The sequence below is a fragment of the Moschus berezovskii genome, chromosome 11, assembly GCF_049115385.1.
Source record: "Moschus berezovskii isolate FMDL1 chromosome 11, NW_MosBer_1.0, whole genome shotgun sequence".
Taxonomy (NCBI): domain Eukaryota; kingdom Metazoa; phylum Chordata; class Mammalia; order Artiodactyla; family Moschidae; genus Moschus; species Moschus berezovskii.
The window spans coordinates 6334009-6361277 of NC_142470.1; the positions used below are offsets into that span (position 1 = coordinate 6334009).

At 52.1% G+C, this 27269-nt stretch overlaps 1 protein-coding gene across 2 annotated transcripts in view; it reads right to left on the reverse strand.

The window, feature by feature from the left end:
• Positions 1-2746: 2746 nt before the first annotated feature.
• NCS1 (neuronal calcium sensor 1) overlaps positions 2747-27269 on the reverse strand; it is a 55236-nt gene continuing 30713 nt past the window's right edge. Inside the window, exons 3-8 of one of the 2 annotated variants that reach the window (XM_055399820.2) lie at positions 21467-21605; positions 21024-21102; positions 17557-17645; positions 17005-17082; positions 14395-14512; positions 2747-7301 (exon numbers count right to left, since the gene is read on the reverse strand). In XM_055399820.2, coding sequence (XP_055255795.1) covers positions 14414-14512; positions 17005-17082; positions 17557-17645; positions 21024-21102; positions 21467-21605 — 484 coding nt within the window. In that variant the 3' untranslated portion in view covers positions 2747-7301; positions 14395-14413. The remainder of the gene's footprint in view (positions 7302-14394; positions 14513-17004; positions 17083-17556; positions 17646-21023; positions 21103-21466; positions 21606-27269) is intronic. The other variant, XM_055399821.2, reaches the window with a different exon arrangement.

Sequence of the window (27269 nt, forward strand, 5' to 3'; positions counted from 1 at the left end):
CAAGCAGACTGCAGGGGGCGCCCTCCCCAGGAGGAGGGCCAGGAGGGACGGCCACATCAGGGCAGGGGTCTGCATTGCACTTCACACCCTCCCTCCCACCGCCTGCTCTTGTTCTCTCCTCTTGATGCCTAGTGATGCCCTGAGCTCAGCTCTGGGAAGTAAGATTTAGGGAGATGACTCATTTCTGTCTTGAAGATATAAGTTTGGGGTTTGGGGAGGGCATGGGGGATGGGGTGAGGGAAATCAGCCCACATTGGGGGGTTCATCTATGCTAGTCTGAGCCATACTGGTAAACCAGGTGGCCTAGATAGGAAGGAATGGCAACCCACTCCAGTGTTCTTGCCTGGAGAATCCCAGGGATGGGGGAGCCTGGTGGGCTTCTGTCTATGGGGTCACACAGAGTCGGACACGACTGAAGTGACTTAGCAGCAGCAGGGCCTCTTTTGGGCCTCAACCCACAGGAAGTTGCCCAAGGTAGGCTGGGCCAGGGGAAGTCAGTGCAGACTTCAACCTGACCCAGAACAAGAGATGATGACCCACAACATGTCTTCAAAAGCAGAGGCTCTGAACCTTATCCCTGTAGACACTTTCTAAGGTTACCTGGAAAAGACCAGAGCCACCTCCAGCGACAGCTTACACTCACTGAGAGCTCACCATACTCTGGCATCACTGCCCCAGCTACTTTCACACCAGGCCTTTGAACTGGGCTTCCCTGAGAGAGGGTGCTCTCGTGCTTCAGTGGAATCGTGGAATTGGAGCACGTGTGCAGGTGTCAATTACCTCCAGTCCCCACTTCAAAGACAGTCCCTTAGGATTTGAAACACCCCGCTTAAGAATCCAGAAGGGGTCATATTAACATTTTAAATATGCGTTACTATTAAAACCTACACCCCAGAGTTGATTCATTAACAAAAGGATGCTAGAAATCATTTTTCATAGAAGTGTGAGGTGATAGAAATTAATGATTGATAGAAAGAGCCCCAGAACTCAGTCAGCATCTCTGTACCAACTGGGAAGAGAACCCAAAGCCAGAGACTGTGCTCTGGGGTCACTGGGGTCCTGAGTCCCCCAACTCCCTGGACAGACAAATGTTTTTAACCTTTCGCACCTGCATGCTAGTACATATTTGGACATTTGGCAGAATTTGACCTAAAACTTGTTTTTGTTGTAACATTTCATCTGGTGGGAAGATTGCTGGGAAAGGGCTGTGGGGTCATCACCTACCTCTAATTAGAGCCCATATTTTTACCAGAAGACCCTGTCAGTTACAACTTGTGCCCAAGGTCAAGTGGTGGAGGCTGGCTGAGAACCGGGTCTAATTCTAGAACCTACACCCTAACTACCATCCCACACTGCCTTCACATTTGCCTTTGATTCACTTCCCTAGGTCTGGAGGAGGGCTTCCCAGGTGGCACTAGTGGTAAAGGACCCATCTGCCAATGCAGGAGACATAAGAGATGGGGGTTCAATCCCTGGGTTGGGAAAGATGCCCTGGAGGAGGGCATGGCAACCCACTCCAGTATTCTTACCTGGAGAGTCCCGTGGACAGAGGAGCCTGGAGGGCTACAGTCCATGGGTTTGTAAAGAGTCGGACACGACTGAAGCGACTTGGTATGTGTCTGAAGGAGTTCTAGTGTCTTGAGCAAGGCTGGATGCTGGGTGCTTGGTGTGGCCATGGAGCGTGTCCTCTTTGTACCCTCTTCGCTGTGGCTGCTTCACCCCGAAGTGGGAGCTGTGCTGGGCCCTCCTGCAGCTTTGTCTCCCAGGTTTGTCTCCCATGGTAGTCTGACGAGTCCTTTCACAAAGCCAGCTCTGAACCACAGCCTGTTTTTGCAGGAGGTGGCTCATTCTAATGCTGGCGTTAGATTAGCTTGATCTCACCAGCCTACACGTGAGCATGTCTTTCAGGAGCCTTGGGCCCAGAGCGATAATGTATTTCTAACCAGCAGTTATGCTCTTAATGTGACATTGCCTTTTATCGTCCTCCTAATTAATGCTTCTGAAGCAAACTCCAGAAGCAAAGACTGTCCCCTCCTCCGATCCCTCCTCCCCCAAACACCCTGTGCGTGTCCAGCAAACATTTGGTCACTTATCTAGAGGGGAAAGAGGGGGGTCCCTCCAAGATCCCAGGTTCCGGGGCAGAGGGCAGCCATGCTGACTGCCAAACCCTGGGGTGCCTTTCTGAGAGCCCCCATCAGGGCTACTTAGCTACCCACCTCCCCTCCCAGAACACTCCTCCGCTCAATAAGTGACAAGTCTCCGGGCCCTTGTGCCTGACACATGACAGGTGCAAAAGTTACATGCAGGTGAATATTTAGCTTGAATCCCCAGCAAACAGAGGGTGGACACCTCTTTAGAACCCAGTTGGGGAATTCCCTGGTGGTCCAGTGGTTAGGACTCAGCGCTTTCACTATCAAGAGCCTGGGTTCAATCCCTGGTCGGAGAACTAGGATCCCACGAGCCGCATAACATGGCCAAAAAAATAAAACTGAGAACCCAGCTGGTTGTCCCCCAGTGTCAATAGCTCCCCAGGGGTTGCAGCGTGTGATCCCAGACCAGCAGCATCAGCAGGGCCTGGGAACTTGTCAGAAACGTACATTCCTAAGCCCCAGCTCAAACTCTGTTAACCAGAAACTCTGGCGGTGAGGCTGGCATCCTGGGTTTCCACAAGCTCCTGGGTGATTCTGACAATACTCAGTCAGGCCCACGTTTTCAAACCCTGTCAAGACCCGCAAGAGAGGAAACAGGCGGGAACGGAAAGGCTGGGAGTGCCTCGTGGGGTGGGCTTGAGGTTCACGCTGCTGAACCCACAGCTTCCACAGAAACTCTCCTGGAAACGCTCTGGTTTGCTCACTACACCCAAGGTTCTCACTCTGCACATTCTTCCTCCGGCAACTAGACGGACAACACCCTGAGCAAGAGAAAGGGTGTCAGGGGAGGAAGAAGAAGCTACAGTGAAACGAGACAGAAACAGACAAAGCAACAGTCCACACGAGGGAAGCAAAGACAAGCCAGGAAGCGCGTTTAATTGGCGCGACACGGACGACATACACGGGAGCACGAGAGGAGGCCTGGGCATGCTACACGCTTCTGTCCACCCCGGGGTCCCACCCCCCCGCCAGGTGCACCACCAGGGCAAGGGCCTGCCCCTCCCTGAGACACCCACCAGCAGATTCAGACAGGACAGCACCCCGAAAGAAGTGCAGAGGGACTGGGGAGGCAGACAAAGGAAATCACCACCCAGGAAACACTGCTTTTTTTTTTTGGTAAGTGTTGCCCAAATTCCTTTCCAAAGTCACTGGCTCTGGGTGGTGGGCACCATGACCATTCACATCTCCACTGGCCTTTCACCTTGACCAAAGGCTCTAATGGTTCCACTCATGGCTGCTCCCCACAACAGCCCCATGATAGGGGTTGAACAGAGACTCACTCCCATCTGACAGATGGAGCAGCAGAGACTTGCCCAGAGTCCTGGAGAAAGCCAGTCACTGAGTCAGACTGGGAGCCTGTGGCCCTCCCTGGGCAAAGACACAGGGAACACAGAAATGTACAGCCTGGGCAGAGGGTGGGGGTCGGGGTGGGTGGGTGGAAAGGATTCTGAGTTCGTCCCAATCCCAGGGAGCAGATAAGGCCTGAGATGCCTAGATGCTAAGACAGAAGCTGGGACCAGCTGTTTATTCATCAAAAGCCTTTTTATTCATTCAAAAATCAACCATTGGGTTTATTCCGCAGATATTAAAAAAGAAGGGGGTGGGGGGCAAGGCTTCCCATCACAGTGCCCTTATGCTGATTCACTTGCTACCCCTGCGGTGGACCTAGAAGAGGGGTGTGTGGGACACATGCTGCCAATGAGCTGGGGCTGGAAGCCCAGGGCCTGGGTGAGATGTGGGCTCCCGCTCCTCAAATCCCCATCTGCAGCCTTCTCAAACCATCTATTTGGCTGAGCAAGTCCCCCACATGTCTTTACTGCTCACCACCACCAGGGGGCGCTCCCAGCCTTCTCCTCAATACTTAGAAGCTGAAGCCACTGGGAACCCCTAGCTTTCACCTTTAACAGTGAAGCTGCCACTTCCCAGGAGACCCAGGACTCCCACCCACCACCACCCCCAAACCCCGAGAGAAGAGACAATGTCCCCGAAAGCCCAGGTGCATCTGTCTCTAGGAAGTGTCTGTCAAAATGAAAAGCATTTCAGGGGATGGAGAGGACATGCGTTTGCCTTGATGTTACTCTAAACATTGCTTGGTTGAATACTGGAAATGCATGACGTTCTCCTAAGGACCATCAATGCGGAGTGGGAGCAGACACCATGAGGAAGGAGCCAGGCCTGCTGCAGATGCACTGCCCGAGGCTGATTCCTGCTCCTGGGCTGGGAGCGGGGATGGCGGGGGCGGGGGGAGGCGAAGAGCCTGGCTTCCGGCAGGTCTGGAAGCCCCAGAGAGCAGCAGCTGATGGGGCTGGGCCTCGGGTGGGAAAGGGCGGCAGGGAGAGAGGCCCACAGACTGCTCAGGGTTCCAGGGTGCCGAGGCTGGAGGCCTGGTTAGAGGAGGGGACAGGCTTGTCGCTGTCCACAACCTTGGGCAAAAACAGCCAGTATCCAGCACTCTCTGGACAGTCTCTGGACAAGAACCCAAGGTGTCCCTAGGGCACGGGTCCACAGTACCTCCTGCTAAGCCACACCTGTGGCTCCAAATCAAAAGGCCAAAGGCGAGAAGGTGGCAGGAAAGCCTGGCACTCATGTCTCCCCGGACACCTGGGAATCAATGCCTCAGCTGGTGGGACCTACATGCTGAACCCTGGAGAATTCTCAGCCACAAGCCCTTTCCGTGATGCCCCTGGGACAGCTGCACAACCGCTCCTGACCCCGGGGCCAGAGACACAGATCTAGTCTCAGAAGTCATCTGACCTCCAGTCGCAAGTCACCAAGCTCACCTCCCACCCTAGGCCCCCAGGGCAGAGCCAGGAGGAAGAACTGCAGGATTTGGTGATGGGTCCCGGGCCTCCTGGGCCAGTGGCCTGAGCAGGAAGGGGACTGTAGGGGCCCCAAAGAGCCCAGGTTTCAAAGTCCCCCATGAAAATGGAACTACCGATCCCACTCATGCAGGGTCTGTCTGGGGGGCTTCCAGGGGACGTGGAGGGTCTGCGAACGTCAGGAAGGAGAGGTGGGAGCTGGCTAAGTGGTTTAGCCTAAGGAGTGGACGCTCAAGGCCCACACTGGCAGAGCTGCTCTCTGGCAGAGCATCTGGTGGCTGAGGGCTAAGGACCAAAGGAATCTCTGGCCTCCTGGGAAAGTGCAAAGTAGATGGCACGGGCGATTCCCAGTGGGGGATGAGCGCCAGCTCCTGGGGCCGGGATAAGCAGGGATGGGGTCGGCTGCTGACTGTGCAAAAAAGAAGTTGGGATTCTAGACTCCAGCCTGGCCCTACCACAGGCTAGGAGGCTGCTTCTGGCCCCCAAAGCCTTCCCTGGGGGAGGACAAATTCTGAGCCTGGAAGCTGGCTCCAGAGTCCAGGAGGGACCAGGAAACTCTGCGGGGAGGGACAAGGTGTGTCATCTGACCCCACACAACGCCACCAGGGGCTGCCGTGTCCCTGAAGACATGTGCCAAGAGATGAGATGGTAGCTCAGATGGTCCCCGTGTCTGCTGGGATCTGGAAACTTAGCCGCAGACCACAGAGTCACCAACAGCCGGAGACCCGGGCTTAAAATTAGATTGCATCAGAAGGGATGGAGAAGAGCCTTCAGATCCTCCAGCCCAGGTCCCCCTGGGTCTGCAGCGGCAGCAGAAGCTGGGGCCCAGAGAGGGCAAGGGGGTGCCCACGATCAAAGAGCAAGGGCCAGCCTTGGGCTTCCAGCCTCTGCTCCAAGGTCATCTGACTCTGGGGCTGCTCTGTCTCAGGGGCAGGCAGAGCTCGAAACTTCCGTGAGCACAGGCAGGTCACAGCTGGAGATGCCACCTGAATGGGACTGCCTGCAGCTCATCTCTCCCTGCCCTCCTCCATCCTTCCTGGCTTTTCAGCTAAAGGAGGGAAGGGTACCGTGTCCTCTGGACGAGGCAGACAGGAAGGCAGGAAAGCAGAGTGATCAGCAATTCTCAAAGCCCACCGAGGAGACAGAGTAGCAGCCCTTAAACGTTGGCTCACTCCCTCGTCACCTCTCCTAGCTTCTCGGTCTACCCCACCCCCGGCCCACCTTCCTGGCTCCCAGTCTCAGCACAAACCTCGCGGCAGCAAACACCAAAGTGAGAACCGAGAAGCTCAAAGCTGTCCACTGTCTGTCCTCAGAAAAGACGGGATGGACCCCGAGGAGGATACAGGACAGAAGAGAGGTATGAACCGGGAGCAGAGAACAGAGATCCAGAGAGGAGGCACTCGGGCAGAGGGAACAGCGCATTAGCCATTGAAGAAGCCCACCTTTCCCCTCTCCAAGCATCAAGCAAGCACAGTATCTAAACTTTTAAAATTAAAAAAAAAAAAAATTTTTGGCTTCTCGGCCACTGCAGGCCACCATCCTCCAAAGCGTGTGGGCAGGTGGGCGAGGGGCGTGCACATGTAAACCATGGGCCACGCATCCCTGGGACCGTTGGACACACGGAGGCAGCAGCAACAGTTAACAACCAATAAATAAAAGATATCAATTATATATGTATATATATATATATATAAAAAAAACCTCACTTTCCCCACCAAAAGCACAATACTGTTATCACAGAAAATCAGCATCATCGTAATTAATCATCCTAGCCAAGCAGGCGGTTTTGCTGCCCGAGGAGAGTAGGGCGGCAACATCACATTACCCCCCATGCCGGAGCCCCCGCAGCCGAGGCCGGGACTCCCAGGGCCTCTCTGGCTGCAAAGGTCAAGGTGGGAGGCAGGGTTCTCCGAGGCCTTCTCCCCATCTGTCAGTCGGAATCTTCTAGAACAGAAGGTAGTTTTGTTTTGTTTTCTTTTTCAATGTCTGTTTGAAATAAAAACAAAAACGAAGAAAAGCACACACACAAGGAGAGCAGCAGAGACCGAGAGGCCCCTCCTGCAAAGCAGAGGAGTCCCGGGCTCTGCAGAGGGCCGGAGCCTTTCCCATCCGTGTGGTCGTTTTCGGGACAAGCAGAGGTTGTTGGCGATCGGAGCCGGTGGCTTCAGGCGGCGGGTGGGTGCGGGGCAGGGGGGAGCCGGCCTCGCGGTTCCCGGGCAGCTCGGCTGGGCGTGGATGCGGAGGAAGGCTCGGTGGACACGGGAGCCGGGGGCGGGGGAGTCGGGCGGAGGTGGCCTCATGGCACAGGAGGAGGTGAGTGGTTCCCAGGCATCTGGAAGACACGGAGCGGGGGCGGGCTCAGCGCTGGCTGCCAGGGGCAGAGCAGGCGGGAGTCAACTGGAGCTGCAGGCCCGAACCCTGCCAGCACCAGGAGCTGGTTTCGTGGAAAACAAGTGCTCACTACATGCTGTGCAGCCCGGTTCCTAACACGCCACCGACCAGTGCCAGTCCATGGCCCGGGGACTGGGGACCCTGGAACTAGAGGACGAGGTAACACGTCCTAAAAACGTGCACACCCTCGGATCCACACATTTGGTGCTTAAGTATGTATGTGTAAGAAATAAATGCGATGCGTATGACAGTATCATCTGTAACAGCAAAATTAAACAGAAGAGAACAAACTGAGTGTCCACGAGAAAGGGACGGGTCAGATCAATAAGGAAGAAACCACGCGACAGAAGAATGTGCAACCGCTAAGAACAAAGTGAGCAGAGGCCAACAAGCACAGGAAAAGCTGCTGGACAGGATCAGTCACCAGGGAGAGCAAACCAAGACCACAAGGAGGAACCGCCCTGGTGGACCAGTGGTTAAGACTCTGGGTTTCCAAGGCAGGGGGCCACAGCTTTGATCCCTGATCGGGGAACTAAGATCCCCACGCCTTGAGGCGAGGCAAAAAAGAAGAGAGAGAAAGAAGACCACTTCACAAATGCTAGGGTAAAACCGAAAACTAGCAAGTGTTGGTGAGGGTACAGAAAAAGTGGAACCCTTGATCATCGCTGGCAAGAACATAAAATGATGCAGATACTGTGGAAAAGTTTGGCAGTTCCCCCCCACCCCAAAATAAGCTCATCAAATGCATTTAAATCCCTAAATTCATAATTATACATATTGTTTTTATAAAACATCATTGGTCACCTCTAAAGGATGTGGGAAATCCAACTTGTTTTGAAAACTGATAAAGAATCGAGTATCCATCCTGCCCTCCCTGTGAACGCTATACCCTGGGGATAACCCACGAGTGGATGAGGGAATGTCTCCCTTTATAAAAGTGATGCACCCAGCCATGAAGGAAAGACAACTGTAGGACGTCACCATTTTGCACGACCTGATGAGTGGATGGGGATGGCAATCAGAGCTGCTGATGTCACTGACATCACGTGTGCCTGCCGGACACCCCCAGCCACGAGACGGTCTCACCAAAAGTGGACCAAATCCAGTGGCAAGATCAACTGCCATTTCCAGGAAGGACAAGAAACAGGAGTCTGTAAACAGCACCCGGGGGCGCCGTTTGCAAACCCCGTACTGTCGGGAACCCTACAGAGTGCGCTTCTCAGCAGTGAGACGGAAAGGGAAGGGGGAAAACTTAGGGAGGAAAGTAATCTTAAGAGTGGGCTCCCTGGTGGCCCAGTGGTTAAGACTTTGCCTTCCAGTGCAGACGGTGCAGGTTCAGTCCCTGGTCAGGGAGCCAAGATCCCACACGCCTCTCAGCCAAAACAAACAGACAAAAACAAAACCCGTGAAACAGAAGCGATACTGTAACAAATTCAATAAAGAATTTTAAGATGGTCCACACAAAAAAAACTTTAATAAAAACGATAAGTAAGATAGAGACCTACCAACCAATTGCCATCTGTGGCCTTTATTCCAATTCTGATTCCAATAAACAAAGTGAGAAAAAAACCGTGAGACAATGGGAAACTGGAATTTAAATGCTGATGGGAGCGCATTAAGGAATCACTTTATCCTTGGTATTATGGATTTTTTTTAAAGAATCATCATGTTTTAGAAATACATTTTGAAATGTTTATGTATGAAATGATAAGATGTCTTGAAGTTTCTTCAAAACAACCCAGTTTGAGTGGTGTGTGGGGGAGGGTATAAATGGTTCAAGATTGCTATGAATCGGTGATTCTGAAGCTGGGTGATAGGCACATGGAGTTACGTATTCTCTACTAATGCCTGAGAATGTTTCCATAATTAAAATGGTTTTAATCCATCCTCAAATTTCCAACAACCAAGTGTCCCATACCACAAGACTGGTTAAAGTATGGTCCAGCCATAAATGGAACACCATGCCGCTATTAAAAAGGATGATCTCAAGCAAGATTTAGTGATGTAGAAAATATGCATGATCTCAGTTCCTGAATAATTCAGTGAATTATATAACAATAATTTATCTAAGAATACATCAGGAATCTCAGAAGGCAAATAAATCACAAAAATGATGGAACACAAGTTGGATGTGATTACAATCAGACAGGATCTGGGAAAGTCTGAGAAAAAATGGGAAGGGGCAATTTTCGGGAAGAGCTTTAGAAAAGTGAATCTTGTCACCCTGAAAAGCTTGTCATGGAAATAAAATTATACCGTCTTGGCCGACGTGTGAGGGTGAGGGTAAGATATACGGCTACATAAATTGTGTAAAGGAAAGCCAGTGCAGACACAAAGAATGTGAAGCCAAGTTGGATAAAACACGTTATAAACCTCTTAGTGTTGAGTCTCCAAAAGAAAACATAAGTATTTCCTACAAGTTGTTCTTTGAAAAAACAAAACAAAAAGAGAAAAATAGCCAACAGCATATGGTTATGAACTCATTGTTGTTGAGGAAATATGTATACATATATATTCATAGAAAACTGTGAGACAAAAGCAAATAAGGTAATTCAAAAATAATCATATGCTTTAAAGAACTGAATTACACTGTACAACTTTTCCTTGGCCCGGAATACATCAAAACTCATGATTGCACCACTTTTCCATGGCCTGGGGGAAATGAAGCAGTTGTTAGGTGACAGTTGCCAAGGAGGTCGCTGGTGGTAATTCACAAAAAGGGGACCTTGAAAATTAGACAACAGATCAGGATGTGCTCCAGGACTCAGAGCGGCATACTGAGCATCTCTAAGATTATAGAAATATCTGTCACAGTTCCTTTACAAATTGGTTTGATTATTATGTTCCTATGTGACCTAGTTACTGAGCATTAAGTTTCTGTAAGTGTTCAATTCTTTCTGAATCATTCTAGACACAAAATGTTCACAGTGGTTATTTCTGGGCTATATGTGTGTGTGTTCAGTCATTCAGTCGTGTCCAACTCTTTGCGACCCTTTGGACTATAGCCCACTAGGCTCCACTGTCCATGGGACTTTTCAGGCAAGAATGCTGGAGTGGGCTGCCATTTCCTCCTCCAGGGGAATCTTCTCTCCCAGGGAGCAAACCTGCATGCCCTATGTCTTCTGCATTGCAGGTGGAGCCCCCACCCACTGAGCCATCGGGGTTATACATGAAGGGTTTCTTTTTTTTAATACTAATTTTTAATGGAGGTTTTCTTTTTAAACATATTTTCTAATGTCCCTTCAATGAAAAAGGATTTAGTATGCAAAATAATACTAGAAGCTTCAAAACAGGCCTCCTAAACAAAATATCAGCAAATCAAATCTGATGATACATAAAAGCTTATCATGAGTGGCTTAGCATTCAAAAATCGATTTGTGTAAGTCAGAAGGGCCATCGTCACAAAATCCACAAGTAATAAATGCTGGAGAGGGCATGGAGAAAAGGGAACCCTCCTACGCTGTTGGTGGGAAAGTAAATTGGTACAGCTGTTATGAAGGACAGTATGGAGGTCCCTTAAAAAACTAAAAACAGAGCTACCATATGATCCTACAATTCCACTCCTGGGCATATATCCAGAGAAAGGGATATATGCACCCCAGTGTTCACTGCAGCACTGTTTACAGTAGCCAAGACATGGAAGCAACCTAAATATCCATCAACAAATAAATGGATAAAGAAGATGTGGTGCACACACACAATGAAACATTACTCAGCCATAAAAACAATGAAATAACGCCATTTGCGGCAACATGAATGAACCCAGAGATTGACTGAGAGAAGAAAGTCAGTCAGAGGAAGACACATATCATGTGGCATCACTTCTGTGTAAAACTGGAAAAAAAATTACAGATGAATTTATTTACAAAACAGAAACAGACTCAGAGACTTAGAGAATGAACTTTTGGTTACCTGGGGGTAAGGCTGGAAGGGAGGGACAGTGAGGGAGTTTGGGGTTGACATGTACACATTGCTATATTTAAAACAGGTAACCAAAAAGACCCACTGTATAGCACAGGGAACTCTGCTCAATATTATATAGCAACCTAAATGGGAAAAGAATTTGAAAAAGAACAGAAGAAAAAAAAAACATAGAATATTTAAATGGGCAGGACTCCATGGATGAGCCATACAGTGTATTCACACACACACAAATCACCTGGTGTAGTTCATCATCTCAACAACAAAGAAAGAGAGAGAAGTCATATAAGGATATTGATAAATGCAGGAATTTTTGATAAAATTCAACACCACTAATGATTAAAAAAAACCAAATAACTCCTAGAAAACTAGAAAAGAAGAAAACTTTCTAAATCTGATCAAATCTAACAACCTAACTAATACAAACCCTAATAACAAATAACCTAACTAATGGGAAACTATTGAAAGCTTTCCCCCGAGAGTTAGACCTTCATCACTCCTGTGAGACTGGAGGGCCCAACCAGCAAGGAAGCAGGAGAAAGGAACAAAGGCAGAGAGACAGGAAAGGAAGAAACAGTGCAGACAACCCAAAAGAATCTGAGGCGGAATCTAAGATTTCCTAAATGAAGTTGGCAGGACCATGGTTATAGGATCAGTTAAAAAAAACCACCTGAATTTCTATAAACCAGAAACAAATGGAAAATACAATTAAAATTACTACTTAAAACACCATCAAAAACATCAAATACCTAGGAATAAATCTATTAAAAGATGTGAAAGGCCTTTTAGCTAAAAATAGCAAAATGTTACCAAGACAAAAATTCAAAGGATGGCTCAATGGACATGAGTTTGAGTAAAATCCGGGAGCTGGTGAAGGACAGGGAGGCCTAGCGTGCTGCAGTCCATGGGGCTGCAAAGAGTTGGACACGACTGAGCAACTGAACTGAACTGCACTGAACCAGAAAGATATACCATCTTCATGGATTGAAACACCCATCATTATAAAGTTGCCAATCTCCCCCCTAGTTAGACAGTAGATTCAACTCTTGTATGCATGCTAAGTGACTTCAGTCGTGTCCAACTCTGCGACCCTATGGATGTAGCCCGCCAGGCTCCTCTGTCCATGGGATTCTCCAGGCAAGAATATTGGAGCGGGTTGCCATGCCCTCCTCCAGGGGATCTTCCCAACCCAGGGATTGAACCCAAGTCTCTTACATCTCCTGCATTGGCAGGCAGGTTCTTTACCACTCGGAAAACCTGGGAAGCTGAGAGTCAACTCAATCCAAATCAAAATCCAAGTATGTGTGTGTGTGTGTGTGTGTGTGTGCACACAGGCAATTATAAGTTGATTCTAAAAAGTATATAGAAATACAAATAGCTTAAAGTAGTGAAGGCATTCTTGAGGAAGAAGCAATGGGATCTTGCTTCTCAAGATCGGGTTATAAAAAGACTGCTTTCACCCTGGGTTCTCTCCCTCCCAGAAATCTCACCCTCAGGGAAGCCAGTCACCATGCTGTTAGACAGCCTTGTGCAGAGGGGCACATGGTGAGGCTGCCAAGCCAAATGAGTGAGCTTAGAAGTGGGTCACCCCCAGCCACACCTTCAGATGAGACCACAGCCCTGGCCAACAGTGAGTGATCACCCCAGTTTACCTAACACAGAGGGGTTTCCCAGCACATAGGACTTTCAGTGCTAAATCCAGGATACTCTTGGGGCAACTGGGATGGTTTATCACCCTCCTGACAGCTTGGCTGTATCCTCATGACACACTTTAAGCCGAAGGCATCAAAAAAAGCTGTATCCAAATTCCTGATATAGATATCAGTATGCAGCAACAGACGACTCAGACAGCACTGCACATAGGGTGATGGCAAAATTGAGTATGCACACATGAGCTTCCCGGGTGGCTCAGCTGGTAAAGAATCTGCCTGTAATGCAGGAGACGCTGGTTTGATTCCTGGATCGGGAAGATCCCTGGAGAAGGGATAAGCTACCCACTCCAGTATTCTTGGGCCTCCCTGCTCAGATGGTAAAGAAGCCGCCTGCGATGTGGGAGACCTGGGTTCGATCCCTGGATTGGGAAGATCCCCTGGAGAAGGGAACAGCAACCCACTCCAGTACTCTTTCCGGGAGAATTCCAAGGAAGCCAGTCACCATGCTGTTAGACAGCCTTGTGCAGAGGGGCACATGGTGAGGCTGCCAAGCCAAATGAGTGAGCTTAGAAGTGGGAGCCTGGCAGGCCCAGTCCATAGGATCACAAAGGAGTCTGACACGACTGAGCGATTTTCACTTTCACTTTCATATATGCCAATGTGCCCACTTCAGCGCACGCCAGAAACATGCAAATAGAGATTACAACGAGCTACCACCACAGGCTCACCAAAACGGCTGAAGTTTAAGAAGCAGAAAAGATCCAGCGCTGGCCAGGAAGCGGAGCACTGGGAGCACCCATGCATCACGAGTGGGAGTAGGGGATGGTGCAACCACGCTGGAAAACTGTCCGGTAGCACCGACTAAAGCTAAATACACTACACACGTTCTGTATTCCAGCAAGTCCACTCTTGGGCCTGTGCCAACAGAACGCATCATCCAGGAGACACGTACGAGAATGTTAACAGCTGGACAAGACCGAGGGGGTCAGTTCTCTGCCAGCAACAGGAGCCTCTGTAGGCTATCATCCTGGACTAAGAGAAACAAACCAAAAGCTTATGGATTAAAAAAAATAAGAAACCATGTTTGAGCTATTGATCAAGAGAGTCAGTAGCTGAGGTCTTCAGCCACCCTGACCGAGAAGGGATGAGAAACTTCTATTCTCCCAGGCCTTGGCCCTGCCTGATAACTGGGACGTTCTTCCAAAGTGTTTTCAACCCAGGGAAACTTCTATTCAAGTCAAGTCTCTGGCTGAATCTAGGTATATAAAAACGACAAAAACAGAGGAGCCCTGGCTGATCTGAAGGCCCTGCCTCCTGGGCCTCCCCCTGCTAGCTGGGTATCACCTGGGCAGACCCCAAGGGCCCCTGGTAAACCCAGGTACTTATCTGCCAAACCCAGGTGTCCTCTGGCTGGGTGTGCCCCCTTGCCCCCTCCCCACCCCCCAGGCCCCCTCCACTCACCCCAGCTCTGGGCCTTGGACTATACAAGCCCATCATAGAGGGACAGCGCCTGCACGATGGACGGGTCCGCCTTGGATCCTTCCTGGAACTCCTGCAGCGTCAGCTTCCCATCGGCGTTCTGTAAGCAGAGAGGTGGGTAGAAGGGAGCGGGTGGCCAGCCTCCTAGGACAGGGGCCTCTGGCCTGGACCCTGGACACGCCCTCCCCAAACCCAGCCCAGGGCTAGTCCCCAGAGAGCTTCCAAAGTTAGGTCAGGAGGGAGGCAACGCCACTCATTAGGTGGGAGGAGCCGGGCACAGACAGACCCGGGCACTTCCTGGCTGGCTCACCTTGGGTGGGCGACCCACCTCTCAGGGCTCCTGTTTTCACATCTGGGGACTGGAGAGAACTGCCCAGCTTCTTTGGGGCACTGGGTGAGCTCTCCTTGAGCTCAAGCTGTTGTAAAGGGCTTGGCCAACTGGCAGCGCCCTTAAGGGCCATAGTTATCATCCTCGCTGCTGTTTGTCCCCACAAAGGGTGTTAATCCCACAAGGCTGAGGGCCTGATGCGTGTCTCTGGGGTCACCCTTGGAAGGATGTTTAAGCCATTCCTGGACAGCATACACTGGACCCCAGAGATCGGCAAGGAGGCTGGGCAGAACCCATGTAAGGGGGCTTTGGTGGATCTCTTGTGGGAGGAAATGATTTGGGCCAGAATTCCTTCCCCTGGAGCATCTTTCAAGGAAATGCATGACAGCAAAAGAAAAAGGCCTTGGAGGCCACCCACCCCCCCTACCACGTCCCACACCCGAGAGGGATGGTGTGATGAGGGTTCCACAAACTCAGCAGGCAAACCTCGAGGGTGTCCACTGTGGGCCCCACTCATGCTACACGGGTGCCTGGTCTAAGAAGAGGGGCTGGTCTTATGAACATTTTACTGGTGAGGATGCCAAAGCTCAGTCACCTGGCCCAGGGTCCCCCGGCTGCTAACTGGGGAAGTTGGGTTTGCACGCAATCTGACCCCAGTGTGTGCTTTGCTTCCCAAAATAAGGGAGGTCTGATTAGGGGCCGGGGAGGGGGATTTAACACCTGCTGTTGAATAACACTGAACCTCTCTGCAAGAATCGAGGATTCTCAGCCCACACTCTGTGGACGTGCCTTTTGATTGTCACCAGGAGCCCAGTGCCGACTGAGCCTCTGTGTCTGAGCCTCTCTGACATGAGCTGATCTCACTTTTTAATTAAGGAAGTCAGGCCTCAGGCTCAAAGCTTTCAGGACAAGCACCTGCACCCAACCAGGATGCAATAATAAGTCCAAGGTCACTCTCATTCGTATTCTTTTTTGAAGGCAAGCAATACTGAGTTTCCGTACCATCCTGCTATCCAATTACTATTTAAAAACAATGCTATTTACACTTTTAAAACTTTGGTATAAAGAAGGGTTTCTTATATGATATTGCTTATATGCAAAAGCTTAAAAAATTGATACAGATGAACTTATTTATGCAACAGAAACAGACCCACAGACTTAGAGAAGGAATGTATGGTTACCAGCAGGGGAAGGGTCAGGGGAGCAATAGCTTGGGAGTTTGGAACTGACACCTATACACTGCTCCACTTAGAATGAGTAACCAACAAGGCCCTACTGCATAGCCCAGGGGACTCTGCTCAGTGTCATGTGGCAGCCTGGATGGGAGGGGAGTTTGGGGGAGAATGGACACGTGTTATATGTATGGCTGAGTCCCTTTGCTGTCCACCTGAAACCATCCCAACATCGTTTGTCAATCGGCTATACCCCAATACAAAATAAAAAGTTTAAAAAGAAATGATAAGAATATACTTATTTACAAAACAGATTCACAGACTGAGAGAATGAATTATTCCCCCGGTTCCAGGCGGCAGGGGTGGGTACGGGGAGGGCTAGACTGGGAGTTTGGGATTGCCGAGGACACACTGCTATATTTAAAATAAATAACCAACAAGGGCCTACTGTAAAAAAATAATAATAAAAATAACAAACTCATTTTAGAAAGAAGAGTTTCTTAAACTGGGGTCTGCGGACAGAATTCAGCAGCTCTGTGAACTAAAATGGGAAAAAATGAGGTCGTCCTTTTTGCTAGCTGCTAACTAAAATTGAGCCCTTCCTTCCATAATGAATCTAGGTGACAATCCCCCACGGGACTGGAAGTACCTGTGACTTTGCCAACTGTGGGGATCTCGGCATTTTCATGACATGTCACAGCTGCTGTAGGACCACCCGTACATACCGCTGCACTTCGGTACCGCGGGATTCTTGAACCCACCTCTATTATTTCCAACGCATTCATAAAGAAGCTCACATCACAAATTCATTTCTTAACCCTGTGGATTTTATCTGATGCACTTAAAAATCATTATTCTGAGGAGTCCACAGCCAACCTGTCCAGAATACCAACATCTCTGGTCCATGGCAAAAAATTTACAAGGCTGAGAATCTTAGTGGATCAAAGAGAAAGAGCTGGACAAATCTATTTAAAGCCCTTGATGTTCAAAGGGGATGGCTGCCAGCCAGACCAGTGGACATCACACCAGTCATGATGCCTACCTGGAGCCAGACCCCCAGGTGGTCAGTGGAGCCTATGCGAGGGGTCTCACCTTGTCCATCATGGCGAAGATCCGGTCCACCCTCTTCTCCGGGGTGTTCTCCTCCTCAGGGAGCTCCACGGTGTTCCCCTGCCAGGGACAGATGAGGTAGGGACTGGCCCCTGCCACACCTGACTTTGGGCCCTTTGCTCAAAAATATGCCCTCTCCCCCACCCCAGGACTTCCCACATGGTCCAGTGTTAAGACTCCACACTTCCAATGCAGAGGGTGAGGCCTAGTCAGGGAACTAAGATCCCACATGACCTGGGGCACAGCCAAACAGAAAATATGCCCCCCAGACCGGGGTAATTCCAAGATGAGGCCTGCCTTTCCCTCCCTCCGACTCCCTACAATGCCCTCACCATCTGTAATTTTGTTCCACAACATCCCATCCACCCCAGCCCCCATCTGCACAGAGCAACCCCGGGCAGTGACCCTCATCTGGCCATCTCTTACCCCAGGCAGGAGAGCCGCCCCAGAGGGTGCTTCCTCTGGGCCAGGCCCAGTCACTAAATTTCATGTCCCTACAGCCTCCTCCCACCCCATACAACCCAAGTTTCTTACCACCATCTGGTAAATGGCGTCCACAATGTCCAGCATCTCATTCCTGGTGATGTAGCCGTCGTTGTCCAAGTCGTAGAGCTTGAAAGCCCCTGCAATCAGCCAGCCAGGACGGAGTCACCCCTGGCCCAGGGCAGGGGAGCCGTCCCACCCTGCATCTCAGCATGCAGTCCGGCCAAGAGCCCCATCACTCATCCAGTCAATGAATATCTGTTGTTGTCTAGTCGCTCAGCCATCTCCGACTGTGCAACCCCATGGACTGTAGCCCCCACCAGGCTCCTCTGCCCATGCGATTTCCCAGACAAGAATACTGGAGTGGGTTGCCATTTCCTACTCCAGGGGCTCTTCCCCACCCAGGGATCAATCTCACATCTCCAGCATTAGCAGGCGGACGCTTTACCACTGAGCCACCTGGGAAGCCCAGTGAATATTTACATCAACACAGGCGGGAGGAGACAGACACACTCACACACAGAAGGGACACAGGCACCATTTCAACTCGAGTTACTGAAGATATATATATGCAAAGGGGACGCCAGGTCTGCAAGAGCCGAGGCCCCAGGAGGATCTCCCAAGCCACCGCTCTCCCTCCCCACCTGCCAGCCTCTGCCTGCTCTCAGTCACTCCTTTTCCACACGGATGCTGTGTCCTGCTAGGGTCCCCTTAGAAAAGAAAATCACATGCCTGGGAAAGGGAGACGAGCTTCTGCATCAATAAAACCCTCTCTTATTCCTAAAAGAAACCGCTGCACTTCCTTGGTGCCGATGCAAATCAGCGAAGATGTCTCAGTGGGAAGTGGTGCTGTTCAGTCGCTCAGTTGTGTCCGACTCTCTGTGACCTCATGGACTGCAGCACGCCAGGCTTCTCTGTCCTTCACCATCTCCCAGAGCTTGCTCAGTCATATCCATTGAGTTGGTGATGCCATCCAACCATCTCGTCTTCTGTCATCCCCTTCCCCTCCTGCCTTCAATCTTTCCCAGCATCAGGGTCTTTTCTAATGAGTTGGCTCTTGGCATTAGGTGGCCAAAGTATTGGAGCTTCAGCTTCAGCATCAGTCTTTCCAATGAATAGTCAGGACTGATTTCCTTTAGGCTTCACTGGTTTGATCTCCGTGCAGCCCAAGGGACTCTCAGAGAGTCTTCTTTGAACACCACAGTTCAAAAGCATCAATTCTTTGGCACTCTGCCTTCTTTATGATCTACCTCTCACATCCATACATGACTACTGGAAAAACCATACCTTTGACTAGACAGACCTTTGTTGGTAAAGTAATGCCTCTACTTTTCTAATACGCTGTCAAGGTTGGTCATAGTTTTTCTTCCAAAGAGCAAGCATCTTTTAGTTTCATGGCTGCAGTCACTGTCTGCAGTGATTTTGGATCCCAAGAAAATAAAGTCAGCCACTGTTTCATTGTTTCCCCATCTATCTGCCGTGAAGTGCTGGGAGCCGATGCCATTATCTTCGTTTTTTGAATGTTGAGTTTTAAGCCAGCTTTTTTACTTTCTTCTTTCACTTTCTTCAAGAGGTTCTTTAGTTCCTCTTCATAAGGATGGTACCATAAGGGTGGTGTCATCTGCATATCTGAGGTTATTGACATTTCTCCCAGCAATCTTGATCCCAGCTTGTGCTTCTTCCAGCCCGGCATTTCACATGATGTACTCTGCATATAAGTTAAATAAGCAGGATGACAATAGATAGCCTTAACATACTCCTTTCCCAATTTGGAGCCAGTGTGTTGTTCCATGTCCAGTTCTAACTGTTGCTTCTTGACTAGAATACAGGTTTCTCAGGAGGCAGGTAAGGTGGTCTGGTATTTCCATCTCTTTAAGAATTTTCCACATTTTTTTGTGATCCACAGAGTCAAAGGCTTTCGTGTAGTCAGTGAAGCAGAAGTAGATGTTTTCCTGGAATTCTCTTGCTTTTTTCTACGATCCAACGGATGTTGACAGTTTGATCTCTGGTTCCTCTGCCTTTTCTAAATCCAGCTTGAACATCTGGAAGTTCTTGATTCACGTACTGTTGAAGCCTAGCTTGGAGAAAGCGTGTGAGATGAGTGCAATTGTGCGGTAGTTTGAGCATTCTTGGCATTGCCTTTCTTTGAGACTGGAATGAAAACTGACATTTTCCAGTCCTGTGGCCGCTGCTGAGTTTTCCAAATGTGCTGGCATACTGAGTGCAGCACTTTCATAACATCATCTTTTCAGATTTGAAATAACTCAGCTAGAATTCCATCACCTCCACTAGCTTTGTTCATAGTGATGCTTCCTAGGCCCACTTGACTTCACACTCCAGGATGTCTGGTTCTAGGTGAGTGATCACACCATCGTGGTTATCTGGGTCATGAAGACCTTTTTTGTAGTTCTTCTGTGTATTCTTGCCACCTCTTCTTAACATCTTCTGTTTCTGTTAGGTCCCTACCATTTCTGTCCTTTATCGAGCCCATCTTTGCATGAAATGTACCCTTGGTAGCTCTCATTTTCTTGAAGAGCTCTCTAGTTTTCCTCTATCTCTTTGCACTGATCACTGAGGAAGGCTTTCTTATCTCTCCTTGCTATTCTCTGGAACTCTGCATTCAGGGAGAAGTGAGTTCTAGCCCACGGTCTTCATCTTCTCTCCAGATCCCCTCACTCTCCCCTCTGAATCCTTCTCTTGACTCTCTTCGGAGCCTCACACGTGCTGTTACCACAAGCCCTCGTCCCTCCTCCCTCTCCCAGCCAGCTTCCCCCTTCCCAGCTCAGCTCCCAACACACAACAGGGTCAGTTCCTGTCCAGTCAGCTCACACCTCCTGCTTCCTGCCTTGGCTGCTGTTTTCTGGGATCTTATGGATAATGTCCCCATGCTAGGCTGACAGCCACGAAGGCAGGTGCCTGTCTATCTGGCTCCAGTGGGTCCCGGCCTCTGTCTAGCACGGACACATGGCCATGTTTGGTCAGTATCTGTTGGCTGAACCAGTACATAAGTGAATGAATGAGATCAGTCATCAAAACAGCCTCCGAAGCCGTGGGTCCAGCCCTGGAAGCAGAGTTTTTAGCTCCACACTGTCCTGCCTGAGGTCCCACGTCTGTGTGTGTTAGCCACTCAGTCGTGTCCGTCTCTTTGCGACCCCATGGACTATAGACTGCCAGGCTCCTCTGTCCATGGAATTCTCCAGGCAAGAACACTAGAGTGGGTTGCCATTTCCTCCTCCAAGGGGCCTTCCCAACCCAGGGATCAAACCTGGGTCAGGTTGCAGGCAGATTCCTTTACCTCTGAACCTCCCATGTCTGCACCTGCTCAAATGTCCCTCTGCTCCTGCCCCATCTGTCCACCCACCTAAAGAAGCCATATTCCTCCTGCCTGGGCACCCTTGGGAAACCGCCTCTGAACTGGAAAGACAGGACATCTGTGCCACTGTCAGCCCCTGACAGACGGCCTGGGCCTGGGTGTTTGGCCTCCCTCCAGGCTGGGACCGCCAGGGAGCAGGACTTACACCGCAGCTTCTCATCCAGGGTTCCCCTTGAGGTCACCGACAGAGCCTGGATGAACTCGGAGAACTCGATTCGCCCATCCTGCAGGAGAGAGAGGGGCAGGTGAGGTCTCGGTTAGTGCTGGTCAGGCCCCTCATCCGACGGGTGGTGATGGACGGACGGCAGCAGGTACCAGACGTCCAAGTGCAGAGCATGGGAGGGAAGGGATGAGGTTCAGAGAAGATGGGAAGGAGGAGGGTAGGACTAGAAATGGGACATGCATTTGTGTATATGTATATGTGTGTTCCTTCTCCGAAGGGAACATCAGAGGGCAAGCATGGGTGTGGAGACACCTCAGGAAGGAGGGGCTCTGGGCTGGTTGTGGAGGGTGGAAGGGACTCCGGGCTGGTTTCGGTGGGTGGGGGGGACTCCAGGCTGGTGCGGGACCCATCAATCCCCAGCTCACCTTGTTCTCATCAAAGACATTGAAAACAAACGTGGCGAACTTGGTGGGGTCCCCAAATGGGAAGAACTGCTTGTAGATCTTCTGGAAGCCTGCCGCGTCCAGCTGCCCACTGGGGCAGTCCTTGATGAAGCCCTTGTACCTGGAGGTAGAGACCAGGCGAGGGGCAGTGAAAGAGACTCCAGCATCACCACCTGCTGGGAGCTCCCGCCCAGCGCCCGGGAAGCCGGAGGCCCTGTCCTGGGAAACTGTCACACCGGGTCGTGAGCACAGACCTGGACATCACAGGCCTGGGCTCACCCCACCCCTGCCTCTTGTTAGCTGTGTGACTGGCAAAAGGTGGCCACACCTCTCTGAGCCTCATCTCTCCCAGCGGGTAAGAGTCACGTGGCCACTCAGCCCCCTGTTCCACACAAGCGCCTAACACAAAACCCACACAAACAACCTCCTCGAAGCCTCGCTCTTGCGCAAGGCACTCCCGCCTCCCCCACCTTCTCCACTGAGCCCCTCCTGGAGCCGGGCAGGCTGGTGGTGCTGGTGGGCAGATCCACCATCTGGGGCCTGGCAGCTGGCTTCTCCCACATGCCTGCACCCCCTCTGGTGTGCACACACTTGCTCCCCTGCCTCTGTTCCCAGGGAACTGGGTAAACAACACAGGAGGAGCCCAGCAATCTCCCAGGACACCTCAGGGGGTTCCAACTGGACCTGTCCACCCTGCATTCCCAGGGCCCAGCATGGGACCCTCCAGACAGCCGGCCAGCTGATGGCAACGTGGCTTCGCAGCCCACATCCCGGTTCTGCCATTTGCGGGCTGTGCATCCTCGGGCAACCACCTTCACCTCTCTGAGCCTGACTCGCCTCCTCTATGAACAGGGACAGCTGTCACATCCGTCATGCGGGGACTGTGCAAGATGCTGACGAAGCATCCTTGGCACAGGGCTGGACATAAAAAATAATCGATGGCATGATCTTTAGTATCATGACCTCAGTGCTCTTTTAAATCAGTTCACCAGCTGGCTCCTGCATGGAGCTTGGCAACTCCAGCCAGAACATACCTTCCTCTGAGAAGGATTCCCAGCACAAATGGGGGTAGAGAGACGGATCAGCTGTTATCGGCTACCAGCTGTTACCTCCGCTCAGCCACTGTCTGCTGGTAGCTTTGCAAACCTGATTCTCTTGGGACACCCAAACAGGCCCACGAATAAGGTATTATGAGGATGGCCATCCCACCATTTTTTTTTTTTTTTATGGTGTGGCATGGGGTCTGCCCTGGTGGCTCAGAGGTTAAAGCGTCTGCCTGCAATGCAGGAGACCTGGGTTTGATCCCTGGGTCCAGAAGACCCCCTGGAGAAGGAAAAGGCAACCCACTCCAGTATTCTTGCCTGGAGAATCCCATGGACAGAGGAGCCTGGTGGGCTACAGTTCACAGAGTCGCAGAGTCGGACACGACTGAGCAACTTCACTATGTAGGATTTCAGTTTCCCGACCAGGGATTGAATCCCAGCCCTTGGCAGTGAGAGTACAGTCCTAACCCCTGGGCTGCCAAGGAATTCCCATGCCCATTTTAAAGATGAGGAAACTGAGGCTCCATCATGGAGAGATTTGCAAGTCCTCGCAGCCCAGACTGGAGCTGAGGCAGGGTATGAAGCACCCACTGAGAGGGTCAGATGCTCAGGGACACCGGCCCTGAAGACGTCCCCAGCTGCCCCACCACTCGCCAGTCTACCTGGGGCCGCTCTCCGATCAGGTCCTGGGAAAGCTACTGGAGACGCGTGACTGGGGGCCAACAGGGAGCCTGTGGGGAAGCCACAGTGCCCCCACCCTCGGAGAACAATCTGAGGGGCCTGGGCTGGGGGAAGAGGCGTGCAAGGCACCGGAAGGAGGGGGCCTCGGCGATCGTGAACGTGTTAGTCGCTCAGGTGTGTCTGACTCTTTGTGACCCCATGGAGCCCGCCAGGCTCCTCTGTCCTTGGGGGTCTCCAGGCAAGAGAACCGGAGTAGGTAGCCATTCCCTTCTTCAGGGGTCTTCCCCACCCAGTGACAGAACCTGGGTCTCCTGCTTTGCAGGCAGATTCCTTACCATCTGAGCCACCAGGGAAGCCTGGGAAGCCTAACTGATTGAGGTCAGACATCAGAAAGAAAGCAAGACAATACTCTTGCTAACATGTCAGTGTTCTCTTAGGAGTGAGGGAGAGACCGGAAGGAAGCCAGGAGATACATCGGGGCTCGGGGTCCAGCTGGTGTGAGTTCTCACCATTGGCAGTGCCCCTCACAAGCAAGGGGTCATATAGGAGGCTGGGCCTCCAAGTGCCCTCCCGCCCACCCATGGGGCGCCTGGAGGGGCCAGAGGCCCAGGGAGGCGGTCCAGGCTCAGTTGCCCTGTCTCATTACCTTTGACAACAGCCCCATGCTGGGCGCTGGGCTAAGCCCTCGTGGGTAGTTCGTCCTGCAATCGCCACTCAGCCCCGCTCAGTGGGTTCAGTGACCCCATTTCACAGATGGACTGAGGCCAGGGCTCCTCCCACAGCAGGGACCAGGAAAAGGCCAGTTCCCCCGACAAAGCATCCTTCCCAGGTGCGTGTTCCAGGTGCAAATCTCCACGCTTGGGCAGGATGAAGAGCCAGGGAGGAGTATTTCGGAGCCAAGACCTGGTCTGTGACCCCCGGCCCCAGGTCAGGACGGGTCCCTGGGCACAAGGAGGGAGCAGGCCTGGCGCCAGGACATGATGACCCACGTGGGGGCACAGCAGGCCCTGGAGACCCAGATGGGGGCCACACTTACCCTGGTGTCCCCCAGCGCTTCCCATTTCCCCCCAGGGGGCGGTGTGTTACTTGAGTGATTCTAAACAATTATTAAAAACACTAGAGGGAGACCCAAAGGTGCCCAAAGCCCTCTCCTGGCTGGGTACCTGTGGCTGCCTGGCCCCCGAGAGGGGAAGGCAGGGCAGTGGGCGGGGAGCTGGCAGTGCTGTGTGAGCCTGCAGGGGGTGCTGGCAGTGGGGGCCCTGCAGCTTTCCTGGGGGTTGCAGGGAGGTTGGTCTCAGTGGGGAACCTTGGGCTTGGGGGTGGGTGTATAGTTTCCCTGGCAGAGACTGTCCCTGTCCCTGTGGGGTCCAGCCCCCTTGGTGCCACCAGCAGCAGCCCCACCCTGGCCCGATGGCCCAGCCTCCCCTGCCCACTGTCCCCCCACCTGGCCCATATTCCACACCCTGCAGCACTTTCCAGAGTTGGCCATGCCAGCCACCCTCCCAGCCTTCAGACCTGCGGGTCCCCCTTCTCCTCCTCGTCACCTGGCTAACGCACTCATCCACCGGGTCCCAGCTTCCCTCCAGGAAGTCTGCCCAGCCGCCCCCCTACCAGGGGCTGCACTGCTCATCTCTCCCCCAGCCCTGGAAAGGCCCCAGGGCAGCAGGAACCACACTGTACCACGCATACCTTCAGGCTGTGTCCCCCATCCGACTGTCAACTCCCTGACACCACAGTGCCCCCATGCCTGGCCCAGGGCCTGCACGTAACGGGAGCTCAGTAAATGTCCACTGAGCTCAATGAATGAGCTGGATGAATGAATTAATGAACAAACAAATAAAATAAACAAATAAAAAGAGCTGAGGTGTCGCAGGCATTCTTCCCGAGCCCTGGAGACCCTGCCTGGAAGCTGAGAACTCCAGGCAGATGGTTAGAGAGCCACGGGGACACTCCCACCCCGCCATGGATCGATGGGAAACTAGGGGCCTAGAGAGGGAGAGAGACGGGCCCAAGGTCACACAGCAGACACAGGGCCCGGTCCAGGACTCCTGCCTCCCAGGCTCTCTCTTCATCTGCCTCTCCTGCGAGCCAAGCTGCATGGAAAGGCAGGGACTTGCTCTCCAAACACTGTAACCCCATCATCAGAAGGTGGGGGCACCCCATCTTGCTGAAGCAGAGAGGAGGTCGGGTCCCAGACACCCCAGGGGCCCCCAGGGCCCTGAATTTGCTCCTCAAGCCCTCACGGCTCTGAGACCAGGACTTCGTGCCAAGGTCCAGTTCCGAGGTGCAGCTCAGCATCCCCTGGCTGGCAGAGCCGGGACACACGCCAGGCACACACCCCCTCCCCACTGCGGGCACGCAAGGGAGCTGCTGCTTACTAACTGAGTTCCTGCCCAGGAATTCCATCCCAGGATAACGAGAGACGGACGTGACTGCACCCCCATCCTCGGCCCTGGCTCAGGTTCCAACAGGCCCGGGGCCTCCTCCCTCTCCCCTCACCACACCTCCCTCTCTGCTTCAGACACACAGCTGCCTGGAAACCTGCTCCAGAGCCCGCCCTGTGCTCCAGTCCTGGCTCATCATGTCTCACTGTAAGAGGGGCCCAAGTAAAGCCCTTCCCCGCAATGTCCCACAGTTTTTCTGTTGGTAAAATAAATGGCTTAGACTAGATCAGGGTTTTCTACCAGCACTACTGACATCTGGAGTCAGATGATTCTTGGTCATGGGGGCCTGTCCAGTGAGATGGAATATTTGACAGCCTCCCTGGCCTCTCCCTGCTAGATGCCAGAAGCATCCCCACCCCAAATTATGACAACCCAAAGTGTCTCCAGACAATGTCAATATCCGCCCCCCCGGGTCAGAGCCACTCCAGTGGAGGACCATAGGACTAGATGGTCTCCAGGGCGCCCCACAGAGCAGAGAGAGGGTCTTCCCCAGTGTCTGCCTTCCAGTGGGCCAGGATTCCTAACAACACGTACCTGGGCTTCCCAGGTGGCTCAGCAGTAAAAGAATCTGCCTGCAATGCAGGAACCACAGGAGATGCAGGTTCGATCCCTGGGTCGGGAAGATCTCCTGGAGGAGGGCATGACAACCCATTCCAGTATTCTTGCATGCGGAGTCCCATGACAGAGGAGCCTGGCAGGTTACAGTCCATGGGGCGGCAAAGTGTTGGACATGACTGAAGTGACTTAGCACACACGCACAGACATGGGGCTATGTGATTTCCAGGCACCATTTCACCAAATCGTCCCAACAAACCCAGGAAGTGGGGATTATTACACCCACTGTACAGATGGAGAAACTGAGGCTGGGAGCTGTTACATTTCCTCTTGGCTCAGGGCCGCCACATGGCATTTCTTCAGCCCAGCACACTCCTTCCCTCCTCCTTCCCCCTTCTGTTCTTCGCTTCAGTGCATCTCCCCCAGAGAAGCCCCCTCTGCCCACCCCAGACAGAGCCAGGCTCCAGAGCACACTCACAGCACCCTGTCCCTGGCCTGGGCCTCGCAGCGGTGCCCGTAGCCTCTGTGATGACAGGCCAGTGACAGCATCGCAGCGTCTATCGAGGTAGGAACCCCACACCTTCTAGTTCACCATGAATCTGCAGGGTGTTCTGACACACAGCAAAAAGTAAATACAGCGCCAAGTCATGTCTGACTCTTGCGATCCCACAAACTGCAGCCCGTCAGGCTCCTCTGTCCATGGGATTCTCCAGGCAAGAAGATTGGAGTGGGTTGCCATTTCCTTCTCCAGGGGATCTTTCCAACCCAGGAATTGACCCAGATCTTCCGTATTGCAGACAGATCAGCTACGCAGGAAGCCCACACAGCAGGGGCTCAGTAAATGCCTATCGAGTCGCGGCGGCAAACGGCGGCCCCGAGGTGGAGCCCCACCACCACCTCTATGTGCGGCCAGTCACCAGCCGTGGCCCGAAACCTCCACGGCCCATTTTCCTGGGCGCCTTCTGCCTGGTTCCAGCCCAACGGTGAAAGCGACAGAAGTCCTGGCATTGATGCTGGCGAAGGTCAGGCCGGGGAAGGGGAGAGGCACGAAGCGTCCTCACA